This window comes from Triturus cristatus, chromosome 7, assembly GCF_964204655.1.
Source record: "Triturus cristatus chromosome 7, aTriCri1.1, whole genome shotgun sequence".
Classification (NCBI taxonomy): domain Eukaryota; kingdom Metazoa; phylum Chordata; class Amphibia; order Caudata; family Salamandridae; genus Triturus; species Triturus cristatus.
This window is the reverse complement of record NC_140590.1, coordinates 120,427,231-120,440,640: the sequence shown is the minus strand read 5'-3', so window position 1 is coordinate 120,440,640 and position 13,410 is coordinate 120,427,231. Positions and strand designations below refer to the sequence as shown.

General features: G+C 45.9%; 1 protein-coding gene across 2 annotated transcripts in view; it reads right to left on the bottom strand.

The window, feature by feature from the left end:
- The window catches only part of LOC146808991 (sialic acid-binding Ig-like lectin 9), a 228,264-nt gene that overhangs the window by 103,912 nt on the left and 110,942 nt on the right, over positions 1–13,410 (bottom strand). For both annotated transcript variants that reach the window (XR_014965510.1, XM_085614276.1), the window contains exon 4: positions 9,897–10,202. Coding sequence is in view for 1 of the 2 variants with exons in the window: in XM_085614276.1 (XP_085470402.1) it covers positions 9,897–10,202 (306 nt within the window). In the remaining variant the exon portion in view is untranslated. The remainder of the gene's footprint in view (positions 1–9,896; positions 10,203–13,410) is intronic.

Genomic DNA, 13,410 nt, shown 5'->3' with positions numbered 1-13,410 from the left:
ATCCTCCATTGATTCTAAGGCAGGCTGTAGGAATTTTGTATAAAGCCTGAATTGCATTGATGAATCCCGCCCCAATACCACACCACTTCAAACCATCCAATGGTAGTCCCAGGAGACCCGATCGAATGCCTTTTCGGCGTCCAACAACATGACCACCATGGGTTCTCCTGAGACTTCGGCGGCATCAAAGAGAGTGATAACCCTGCGGACATGCTGCCTTTTACCTCTCCCCAGGATAAAGCCGTGCTGAGTGGGGCTAACCAGTTTGCCTATAACCTTACAAAGCCTAAGAGCCATGACCTTGGAAAAGATCTTTGCATCAGAGTTCATTACAGTTATTGGTCTATAAGACCCTGGTTCTTTAGGTGGCTTGCCTTTTTTTAAGATGACTACTATATCAACGCCGGCCCAGGAACCTGGAACTGAAATTCCCGCATGCTGCGCTGTTTCAATCAAATCTAAACAGAATTCCTCCTGGAAAACTTTATAAAATTCAATGGGTATCTGATCAGGGCCCGCTGCTTTGCCCGAGGGAAGGCTATTCATAGCCGTAATGATCTCTTCGGCAACCAAAGGTACTTCCAGTGCCTCCCTATCTCCCTCGGCGAGAAATGATACAGAGATATCCCTAAGATAACCTTGGATTTCCAGGAGTTCTTTCAACTGTTCTTCATCATACAAAGTAGCATAAAACTGCCTAAAAACCTCTTGAATCCCATCCTGATCGTTAACTATCCCACCATTTCCATCCGAGATCCCCTTAACTTCCCCTATTCCCGCTTACTGTCTCATGCGTATAGCCAGTGTATGCCCAACACGTTCACTTAGCTCATAACATTGTTCCTTTCTTGCCAGGAAGGTAGCAGCTATTTTGTTAGCTACAATCTCCTCTGCTTCAGCCTTTGCCCATGCGACTTTGAGCAGAGCCTGGTCCAAGGGTGCCCCCGATGTAATTGCTACATTCAATTCCTCCTCCGCATCAGCAACCGCCATGGACAATTTGGAGGGGCAAGATGTCCGCTGACTGGCCGTAGCAAGAAGTTGCAGCACTCTCCCCCCCTCCTTTGTTGAATACGGCTATGTAACGATGCTGGTTACCTCTCTTCTTTTGGAACAACTGTCTGGGTAGTGGAACACAAACTGCTGCAGTACTGGGCTCGGGAGGTGACTCCACAGGTGATATATGCAGCCCGACGTTTTGGCCGAGTATTGAGGTCACTCTAGCCCTGGAGGAGCGTGGATCGCAGAATGGTGCCAAGAGTGGCTAAACAACAGAAGGAGCCCAAGGAGGTCAAGGATTTACTGAATGATGCAGCGGCGTCGGCTACTGGGGCTATGCCTCTGAGAGGTACCAGGCAATCGCGCATAGTGGCTGCTAAGAAGCCGGAGGGCAGGATGGTGGCAACAAATCTGGCGAAAACAATTTACATCAGCCTACCTTGATAGAGTCCTTCCCTGCGATCCTGGCTGTGCCCCTGAGAGTTTCTTCAGCCGAGAGCGTTGTGAACCCTGAAGCCCTACCGCGCACAGATACAGTGTTGCAGGCTCAAGCTGGCCCTCCGGATAGACACAGGGAGCCGAGCGAGGAGATCACAGATGAAGCAGGCAGGCTCCGAGCACAGGGCTCACAGAGTTTTGAGGAGGAGGTAAGAGGCTTTGGACCTAATGATGGGAAAAGTATGAACAGCATGATTGAAAAAGCCTTGGGCCCTGAGTTGGTCATTGACTGGAAGGCTAAAGGGGATAAGAACGCTCCTGAAGGAGCTAAGCCTAGCAGACAGACAGCAATCCCCCCTATTGAGAAGGCGACTCCAGGGCTGGCAACTGTGAAACAGAAGCAGGGGTCTACCCACCCCAAAGCAATCACTGGCTCTCCAGATGGGGATTGCTTCTTTTCCATTAACGACGAAACAGACTCTTCTGTCTCGAGTGATGGTAGCATGTCTGGTGTCTCTGACTCAGTGGAAGACTCCTCAGTACAAAAAGCTCACTCTGTTCATAGGGTTGTTCACCGTAAAAATAGATCCAAATCAAAATCAAGTCAACTGGGAGCCTAACCCACACGGAAGCTGCTAGAAAGCTTCTATGGGACTATTCAGCTACATCTCAGTTATATCAGGAAGATAGTGCAATAACCGTGCAAGAGGGCTATAATAATCTGGGCAGCTCACCACAGACTCCCTCAATGGACCTTCTGTATACCACCTTTAAACAGATGCAGGGAGAAACCAGGTCAGAGAGCCGGAGAGCAAAGCAGGCAACGAAGAAAATACAGGGCTCACTCAGAAAGATGAACAAGCTATATGATGATATGGTGGACAGAGTTACCCAGGTGGAAGAGAGAACTGGAAGACTAGAGGACGACGTCACTAAGTGGCAGACATTCAAAGAGGCGCAAGAGAAAGTGGTGGAGGATGTCCAATGGAAGCTTGAGGATTTTGAGAACCGCCAGTGGCGGAATAACATCAGACTGCTGGGAGTGGCCGATGGGATCGAGGGACAGGATGTTATGGCTTTTGTCATCTCCCTCTTGAAGGGGGCCGTCCCTGAACTGACTTCCTGGAATTGGGAGAAGGAGGTGCAGCGAGCACATCGTTTCCCTCTGACCCAAAGGAAAGGGCACCCGGCGGCTCAAGCTGATAGACCTAGGGCGATCCTTGTCTACATTGGCAACTACCTTCTAAGGCAGGAAATTATGGATAAGGCAAGGCCAGATGCCAGACGGGCATTTGAAGGAACTTCATTTTTCGCCCTCCCAGACTTTTGCCACACCACAGTGGAAAGGAGATGGTGTTTAAGACAGTTGATTCTTCCTTTTCAGGGACTGGGCTGTTAGGCTTATTTATTGTATCCAGCACGGCTTAAAGTAGTAGTTAAGGGGCACGTTTGAATGTTCTTTTCCAAAATTAAGGCTCAATCATGTTTGGCGGAGCTAAAGGAGCGGGGGGGGGTAATTGAGGGGTCCCACTGTATGACGTTACCATTGATAATGAGAATCATGAACCTTGTAAGGGAGATTAATGGGGGCAAAAAGAGTGGGCACAAAGTTAGGGGGGGCTGCAACTTGGCTACGGGTTTAAGCTGTCACATATAGGTCATTGCTGACCTATTTGCCTGTAAGGGGGAGGGGGGCTGCAGGGGCGGGCTCTGAGGTGGGGTGGTGTACGGGGAGTACTCGAGGGGGGGCACATGGTACTGCACAGCACGGCATCTGAGATTTATGGGTGGACACAAGTGGTGTAGCAAAGTAACTAAAAACTAAGAAAGAGGGAACTCAGAAATGAAGAAAAGGAATCTTAGTATTGATTTAGAGGTTAATTGGTTGGGGCATTTGACTAATCTGTTTTAATGAGCATACGAATTGCCTCACTTAATGTATGTGGTCTGAACGATCAGATCAAGAGACAACGGGTTTCAACACTTTTAAGAACGATGCGGTTGGATTTTGTATGTTTGCAGGAGACGCACATAGAGGGTACAAAAGGGTATTTAATGGAGCAGTTGGGGTTTCACTTGGTTACTCACACTAAGCAGGGGGCCAAAACCAGAGGCGTTGCGATACTCTCCAAGAGAGACAATGTTATAGTCAAGAGAAAGTTGGAAGATCAGTGAGGTAGATGGGTCCTGGCGGAATGTATGATAGATGGTGAAACGGTTAATTTGTGTTCAGTTTATGGGTCAACTGAGGACGACCCGGATATATTTGAATTCTTAGATCTAGAGCTTGCCTCTTGGCCTATACCTGTTATTCTGTGCGGAGATTTTAATATAAATGGGATGGGGGGGTTATGGACAGAAACAGGGGACCGATATGCGTGTTGTAAGAAAAGGAAGTTTCGAGCAATTTCTAATCTGGCTCGGAATAATTCTTTAACAGATGTGTGGGCAAGTTTGAAACCTAATGATCTTGGCAGCACTTACTACTCTGCTCCACACAAGGTTTGTGTTAGGCTTGATTTTTTTTTATATCAAATTCCCGGCTGTCAAGATGCCAGATTGAGAAACTACCTCGGATTATTTCTGATCATAACCCGATAGTTTTAACATTGGAAATTGAAAGGGTGGCTATGTGAGAGTGTGTATGGACTTGTGAGAGAGGGTTATTGAAAGATACAAGAAATGTCCAACATATGAAGGAATGGATAGTAGGCTATTGGGATATTATCAGAGGTAGTACCTCTTCAGGGGTAACCTGGGATGCTTTTAAAGTGGGTGTTCGAGGGGAGACGCTGAGCTTTAGCCTATATAGACAGAAACAGGAGGAATCAAGATCTAAAAATTACCAGGCCTCCTGATGGCTCAATTTTCGGTCTTTCAAATTCTTTTGACCCTTGGAATACAATAGAAACTAACTGTACTATCCTCAATTAAGAAATTACTGCAAGGTTACATAAATGTATTCCCCGTACTAATCACAAACCACCGACCAATTGCCCAATGGTATAGTGAGTCACTAAAGGCATCTAAGCTTGTTGAAGACGGCCTTAAATAATTATAAAAAGGAGGTGCAAAAAGCAAAAGCTGAGTTCTATTAGAAATATATTTTAGCCGCATCTAATAGTGCAAAAAAGGTTTTTAGTATTTTTCGTGACCTTTTAAATCCCACTGCCTAAAAAACTGCGATGAGTTAATGGGCTTTTTTGATGAGAAGATCAACATGATTTTAGATGATAGTGGTGATTCTTTGGAGGTGGACAGACTGCTCTCTACTGACAGGTCTAGGGTGGTCGGTACATCTCAACTTAACAGTGGAACAGGGACGTTGTTCTAATTAATGGTGTAAGACTGTTGGAAAATGCTTTATTAGTAGTGATAACTAGTGAATTATGACTAGTAATAAGGCCACAAACACAATAAAAGGTTCAGTTAGGATCTCAATAAATTAATCCCTTGCTCAAACCTTGGTATCTGGCAAAAAGCAGGCAGGCTTAACCTAGGAGACAGGTGTGTGAAGCATTTAAAACACCAGATATTTGAATAGAAAGGCACAACACACAATAAAATTATAACAACAATTTATAACAATAGGTTATTCTTTTATGAACAATTATACATCAAAACGACAACAATCCGATGTAGGGAACCGTAGGTATGAATTTTGAAAGAATAAACACTTTCTAGTGCTTAAAAAACATTAGTGCCAAATTGGGATATCTGGTCACGCTTGACCCCGACAAAGTCAAAGTTTGAGGCCAACTGCAATGAAACCTTGGCCAGATACTCTAAGCTGGAGGCCTAGGTCAAAATGCTACCTTCACACCTAGTCGTTTTTTTGGAGCTTTTTTTCTAGATGTTGAGCAAGGCTGCGCTTCAGGCCAGATTAATGTTGAATTTGTTTGCTTGATTTTCTGTGATGCCCAGCTAATCCTGGAAGCCTGGAGCTCTGGAGCTTTCCGTGGGATGAACCTGAAATCCAGGCCAGGTCGCAGTTGAAGTTAGCTGGCTTTACTCTCGACATCGAGTCAGTCACCTAATGGATCTTTTTACCAAAAAATTGCCAAACTTCTGGATCTTCTTCCAGAAGGACTACTTGCGGGTTAAAAGGGACCACAACACCAATCCAGGGGTCTAGTATCTCTGAGAAGGTCCTTGGGATGTTGTGACTACAATTCCCACAATGCAACCAGCCAACTCTCTAAAAGACTACTGGATGCACTCCAGGATGGGGACTTCATGATGGAGATGATGCAGGTAGATCAGTTAACTTGTAGCTTGCAGGGAGTCCACTTCTTAATCCTTCTTGAAGCAAGGCAAAGTCCTTAGAAACGTAGTCCTAGAATGTGCAGCAAGTACAGTGCTTCAGAGTGCAGACCTTTGGGTATAGATCAGGTTTCCAGCAGGGCAGTCCTTCTTCTCCTTGTAGTTTCAGGTAGCAGATCTGAGTTGCTTGTCAACTCTTTCATATTTATGAAATATTCCTTGGCATCAAGCAGCGGGCAGCCCTGACCAATGGGATGCAGGATGCCACCCAGGTGTATGACCACTTCCTCCAAAGTGTAGCAAATTATTGCCCAAGAAAACACCATTCTTCCAAAATCTAACATGGAGAAACTCTCTCCTTGGAGGTTAGATTAAGTTAGACCAACCCACTAGTGTGGCTAATATTTCCTAACTCTCCCCTTCCTTAATCTAATTATTGGGTCTACTGTGTGGCTTTGGTTGCAGGATGTGCAGGCGAGCCTGAGCTGGCATAAAGTGTCATTCTCGCTTTGAGGGCCAGTTTGGTTGCTCCACCCCCTTCCAGCTTGTAGCTTCTGCAGCAGCATTTCTCCTCCCGCAGGAAATCCACTGTCATTCTGGGAGGCAACTTCACGCCTCATTAAGACAGCTTGGCTCAGCCTGGCAGAGGCTAGCCAATCAGGAGAGGGCAGCTGGGAGGCTGGGTTTTGGCTTACAGAAAAGAAAATGTAATAACTTATTTTCTGTGATAGTTATTATAAATCGAACAGTGGCAAGTTGTTGAATTTATCATAACTATCATTTTAAGTTCTTGAATGACATTTTTAGCTCACTCCGGTCAAAATTTAAACTTAAATAAAATATTCCATTGTTAGCCTATGGAGCCATTTGCTACAATGGGGAGAAAACAAAATTGACAGTTTTTCCCACACCATCTTTTATAATGTCCCTGCTTGTAGGTACAAGGCAAACTATCCTTGGGGCACCTAGGGGAGACCTTAGGAGTGACTTATATGTAACAAATAAGGTAGTTTGAGACTTTGGAAGTATCTATAAATCCAAAGTCAAATTTGCATATTATTATTTTGTTTTTAAAGTGCAAAGCAGGGCTGTCTTTAAAACAACAGCAGGATACACACCAGTGCACACAACTGTGCAGGAAATCTACTGTCCCGCCAAACCTCCCTGCCCTATTATATACTAGGGACACATAGGTAGTTTGAATACTCCTTCCCTTATTATATAGTAGGGACTTACATGGGTCAGTCAGTACCAATTGTAATTATGCTTAATTGCCATGTAATTTTAAGCAGAGCACAGGCCCTGGGTCTTGTTAAGCAGAGTGCAGGGCACAATCAGAACTAGAAAAACAAAATGGGTGCATAAAGAGTGGGGGATGTACTGCAAACAGGTCCTGATTTCTCACAAAGTCAGGTTCTGTCTGTGACTACTAATTGTCAGTTTGATTGTTCTGAGCCTATCTATGAGGAAAGTTTTCTCAGCATCGCTGTGACCACTATGTTTAGATCCCCTTTAGATCCCCTCCCCTCCAGACAGTGGAAAATGTGGACTGATGAGCTGCTGCCGCCCTTGAGATTACCTTGCAATCAATCCCTGGATTTGGGGGTGGTACATCGTTGCTGGAAAAAGGCCAGCCGTTTTAAGTGACTGTAGGTCAATTTACCTACTTCCGTTTCCCGTGAAGATACCGGAAGGCCATGTTAGTAAGATTTTCTCTTCTTACCCCGAAACACATTCTTTGCTGGAGGGAGAACAATTTGGTTTTACAACTGGCCATGGCACGGAGACAGCTCTATTGAGTGCCTTGGATAAAATATACCTCAGGGCAGACTTTGTTGATTCTGCTGGAGTTATCAGCAGCTTTTGACACGGTTGACCACCATACCCTGCTGGTGTTGGTAGTATGAGTTAGATTAGACAAAGTCTTATCTGAAGGACCACTGTCAGGCAGTTGAATTACCCCTTTATTAATCGGATTTCACATGCATCCGACATGGAGTACCACAAGGTTCAACACTCAGTCCGATACTGTTTAACATGTAATTAAAGCCATTAATCTCCTTAATAAAAAATACATCATATTATGGTATTTAACTATGCCAATGATACACCGTTGATGCTGTCTTTTAATAGAAATCAGCAGGATGTGTTAAGCACTTTTCGGTCCTGCATGGCAGACATTGTGAAGCGGATGAATGAAAATTCCCTTAAATTTAATGAGAATAAGACAGAATTCCTCTGCTGCTTGGCAAAGTTCTGATGCACCTTCCCCCCAATTTTTGCGCACTAACCTCAGAGACAGAGAAACCAGAGAGGTGGTTTGTAGTCTCAGAGTCACCTTCGACGAACAGCTCTCTCTTGAGAAGTACCTCAATAAGGTGGCCTGTGTCTGTTTTGCCCTGTATCATGGCCTCAGGAAAGTGTTTCCAGTGCTGCCTATGCACACCAAAACTTTTATTGCACAGAGTACTATACTTAGTCGACTCGACTATTGTAATGTACTTCTTCTTGCATCCTAAACTATCTGGTTAAGAGACTGCAAGTAGTCCAGATAGTGGCTGCCAAGCTAACACTAAAGAGACCCGGAAAATCCTCAGCATCCTCGGTTGTGAGAGAAGGTCATCGGCTCCCCGTGGAGCAGAGGATCTTTTTTAAGTCTATGAGTATGGTGTTCAGAGCCCTTCATGAGAGGGGCCCTGTGATGCTGCAAGGTAGACTAAAATGCTATGTTCTGGGGAGGTCTCTGCGATCTGCCACTGCTAATCTCTTTCAAGAGCCTAGGTTTCAAAAGGTTCGACAAGGTGGGCGAGCCTTCTCAATCAAAACTGTTCAAGTGTGGAACAAGCTTGTGCCCAGCCTGAGAGCGCGCACAGACCTGTTGAAATTCAGGAAAGCCTTGAAGACCTGGCTGGTCCCTAACACCTAGGCGCCCGCAGCGGTTCAATACTCTCTGTTCCTCCCTTTCGCGTCTTTCGCACCAGGATACCAGTCTGGTTACAGTACAGTGCGCTCTGCAAAAGCCTTAAATCAATATTAAGTACATTAGTGGGGAGTGGGATGCAGGCTTTCTGACTGCCACATTATTTTACAACTGGAACTCCTCAGTGAAAATGAATGCACGAAGTATGTTCGAAAGATAAACCTATTAACTACAGGGGTGTGAACACCAATATCAGCTCACAGGGCTGGGGCCGGATCAATGCCACTGTGTGAGGACATCCACATAGGATACATTATTTATCATTCTTCTTAGTGACGGGTGTTCACTGAGTTGAGTTTTCTGCAGAGGTCACAATGAAGGCCCTGATGCCATCACCACTGCCTTCCCTTGATTGGATTCTGCATTGAGTCCCTTCCCACTCATACTCTGGACATGATCATGTTCTCTCTTTTCTTGTACTCCTTCTGATTTCCTTCGCTTTGTTTTTTGTTTTATCATGCCCCTTGCTTTCAGAGTCCTCTTCTTAGATGCAGCTCAACAAAGAGCAAAATGAGCTAGAAGTTGTTTTTTTTTGTTTTAAAAGATGTTCTTTCCTAAAATTATTACTTTTTCTCTTTTAGGTGCTTGCAGACACTTCCTCTTACCCCATCTTTACTGGCTGGATTCGGTGAATGCTTCACCTTTGTTGATGTTGCAGTATTTTTATTTCCATGTGTACTGTTCCTCTTCCGTCGTTCGCAGATCATGTGTTTAGACCTATTACTATTTATTGTTTCTGCAGTAGAGTAAGGTATTTTCTGGTAATTTCTTTTTAATACGTAAATGTGTAATTTTTATGTTTAAAATTAGGGTTGTTGCAAACTGAAATTCCCTCGAGAAAGTTGAACAAAGAGGACAATCTTTGCAACTTCTTGGAACTTGACCTGCAGGTACATAGTGAGAATTTTCCTGAAAAAAAACGTAGGTTTCGTTTTTTACTTCCTGCAAACCCTACTTTTTAAGGCGTTGGTAGTATGCTATTTCTGTGCCAACTTTAGGAATGATGAGTTTTAAACGTGTTTCTTTGGCACTGATAGAAGCCTTGTTCACACACTTAGCACAACCCTTGAATCATTATTTTCTGTTTTACCACTACTGCCTCGCGCGGAAGTACGATGTAATATAACAGAAGAAAATCAGGACCCTCGCCACAAATTTATCAAACTGATAAGCCATGAAAGTGTTATTCTGTGCAGTGGTTAAAGGCTGTACTTACATCCAACCGTCAGAGTGATGCTCGATGTAGTGCGTTTGTCCACAGCCGGAAAGTTTGCGGTGCAGGACAGGCTTGTGTTGTTATGCTGCCTCGAAGTTGTGAAAGTGATAGTAGATTTATACGTCTTGGTGTCATCCAGATTATCAGTTTTATAAAATGACTGATTGTATTTAAACTGTGACTCGGGGCTCCAGGTTATCTGCGGGTCGGTGCCGTAGCACCTCCCGGGCGCCGTGCACTCCACAGTCACCGTTTCACCCAAGATCACTCGTTCACGGAGGGAGATTTCCGGCGTGTCCTGAAGATCTAGGGGACAGAAATCAAAATGCACAACATTATTTTCTTTTTATTAAAGGCACCGTCTAGGTAGCTGCAGTTATTAAGAAGCTCCGACAATGATACAATGTCTGATTTAGCCAGTTTTTGTTGTCATGGCTGCACTGTAGGTTTATATGTTGAGAACACAGACAACACACAACCAGAATGTCGTGTACATCCAGGTCATACACTCAGACTCCAACACACACAAATAAAAGAGAGCACACAGTCAAACATAGTCACCAGGGTGGATGGGTGAATACACGAACAATGCAGTTGGAATGATGGCTGTGTGAGTGAGTGCAGCGATGGATGACTGAGTGCAAATCATAGTGGATGGATGAATATGTACATGTGTGAAAAGAGTACTGGAGGAAAGGTGGGGGGGTTAGTGCTGTTTAGCTACACCTAAAATTGTATGTGTAAGAATGGTGGCTATTAGTTACGATGGGATCTTTCACAAGTAATACATTGGTAATAGTCTCTTTATTGAGAACCAATTACCATACTGCAGGACTTGACTCTTCAAGGTAGCAAAGCAGAGCAGTCAAATGTCCACTCAGGTGAGGTGATATTTGCTAGTAATCTCAATTCCCTGGCACACCACAACAACCCTCAATATATTATTCTCCAGTGAGTGCTTTTCAACACACACACACACACGCATGCGCGCACGCACACACACACACACACACACACACACCTAACTTACAAATAAATACATTCAGGTAGATGAAAATGCCTTTGGTGGCACCCTCATATCACAGTACACCCATAGTAGATCCTGAACCCTATTACCACACTAACCACACCTATGCCAGATGCAACATCTCAATGTAAGGGTATGTATTGATTGATTGATTGATTGATTGTATAAATCAAGCCTACTAGCTTTGTCACGGTGTCACTACATTAAAAACAGCTGCATGCTATATTAGATATTGCATCAGCAGTAAACTCACTGTGGACAATAGCAGTAATCAAACACCTTCATTATAATAAGACTTGCTGGGTCAATATTCACAGTTAAAAATAAAGCTTTGAAAATCAGCTCATGTGACAAAGCACCGGCTCAGCAAATGCATAAAATGTGAAAAGCCTCTCCCATGATCATCCTTACACTTCCATGTTGTTTATTAAAATATTGTTTGTTTTTCTAACTGAAACTGGTGTGGGATCTTTTTGTGTGGTCTTTTCACAGTTTTTACTGTTTGAAGTGTTGCACAAATACTTTACAAATTTCCTCTAAGTTAAGTCTGACTGCTCTGTGCCAAGCTACTAGTGGGTTAGCACAGGTTAATTTGGGGATTGGTGGTGCCTTACCCTGACTAGGATTGTGGTTACTGCTTTGCCAGGACTCACACTACAGTCTACCAGGAGCACACTTTCTAGCATTGATGATCAGCAGTGAGGTTAGGGATTGTGTTTGTGCAGTGTCATGCCATAATTTGGTTTACACTAACATCCCATATCTAAGACCAATTCAAATCATTTCTCCCTGATTGGCCTTTTTGCTTTTTCCTAATTCGTTTTTACTCTACCTGGCTGTTGTGTCTTTGGCCCCCACCTGCAAAGATGAAGTTCGAGCTGGCCACCCTCGACAGTTACACCATGGCCCAGCAAAAGGAGTTTTCTCGGGAGAGGAGGTTGCTTGCTAAGAGGAGCACTGAAAAGGTAGAGCTTCAAAGCACCTTGAGGGTAGGGGCAGAGGCCCAACAGATCCCCAAATGATGAGGAGGAAGATTTGGACGATGATGAGGAATTGGGGTGTTGGACCCGGCCCTCGTAACATAGTCAGACCTGACCCCTGCACCTCACACCAGCCCCGAGCCCCTGGCCTAGCCGATCCTTCCCACCAGGACACACGCACCCGACCCGGACTTCCCCCGTCCATAGGCCTTCCTCCTTCGGCCACCCCGGGCCCGCGTGCCCACTGCATGCACCAAGATGGCCGCCCGGCCCCAGCGCGACCCTAGCCTACAGGCGCCACTCCGGCTGGAGGACATCGCGCCCCCCTTGGGATGAGAGAGGGAGGAGCAGTTTCCATCACACCTCTGCGCTTCCCTGGGACGGTGGGTTTCGATCGACCTGCCGGCCTCCCTGAGGGCTGGCTCCACGCCTGCTGGGTGTCTGGGGCTCCTCCCGACCCGGCCCTGAAAGGATCAAAGGACAATGGCAGGAAACCCCCAACAAGCGACCCCCAGGTGACAAGACCCCTGCCTGCACAGACTCCGGACATCAAAGAGGAGTCGCCCTATAACAAGGGGTGCTCTGGGACTATCCGGCAGATTCGCCTTGGAACCACCTGAGCCCTGCTGAGTGACTCGCGGCTCCCTGAAGATCGTAAGACCTCCGAACTTGTGCTTGAGCCCTGATGAGTGACTCGCGGCTCCCTGAAGATCGTAAGACCTCCGAACTTGTGCTTGAGCCCTGCTGAGTGACTCGCGGCTCCCTGAAGATCGTAAGACCTCCGAACTGGTACTCGAGCCTGCTGAGTATCTCGCAGTGCCCACAGACTCCCGTGGTCCCACCGGACCCCACGACGACAAGCGTATCCCCCAGCTCGAGGATTGTGAGCTGTGCACCGGATACGCCCCTGCATTTGATCCATTCCCCCCAAAGACTGTCCCGCTACCTCCTAACCCCCCTCCAAGACTTCGTGAGCCCGCGCTCCACTTGTATATATATTGCTTTGCGGATCATAAAGATCTTACCACTCCGATCTGATAAAGATTTGCTCTTAAGAACTCTCGGTGTTGTGTCTCTTTGTCGTGTGGTGCCGAGTGTACGATCCTAGATACGAGATTCCTCCCCTGAGGAGTCTCCTGCCAGTGCCCGGCTACGATACCTCGAGGGTTGGTCTCAGGCCAGTCAGGGCCCCCTCCAGGCCCCTCTGAGGTCGCCTTCTAACATTGGTGGCAGCGGTGGGATTCGGGCCCATAAATCTAGAGATCGTACCGTGAACGGCTGACGCACTACCGACAAAGATGGCAGAAGGAAGCGCCGTGGTTCTCGTAGAAGACGGCGCCAGCACCGTGTTCCAGGTGGAACAGCTGGAAGAGTACACTCACAGAGAACTAAAGCAATTCTGTAAGGAACTCAGAATCGCTACCACTGGTCTCAACACCAAAGAAGATATGCAAAAGGCACTGAAAGCTTGGGTGGATTCTGGAGCCTCCCGCCCAGAAGGAGCGGT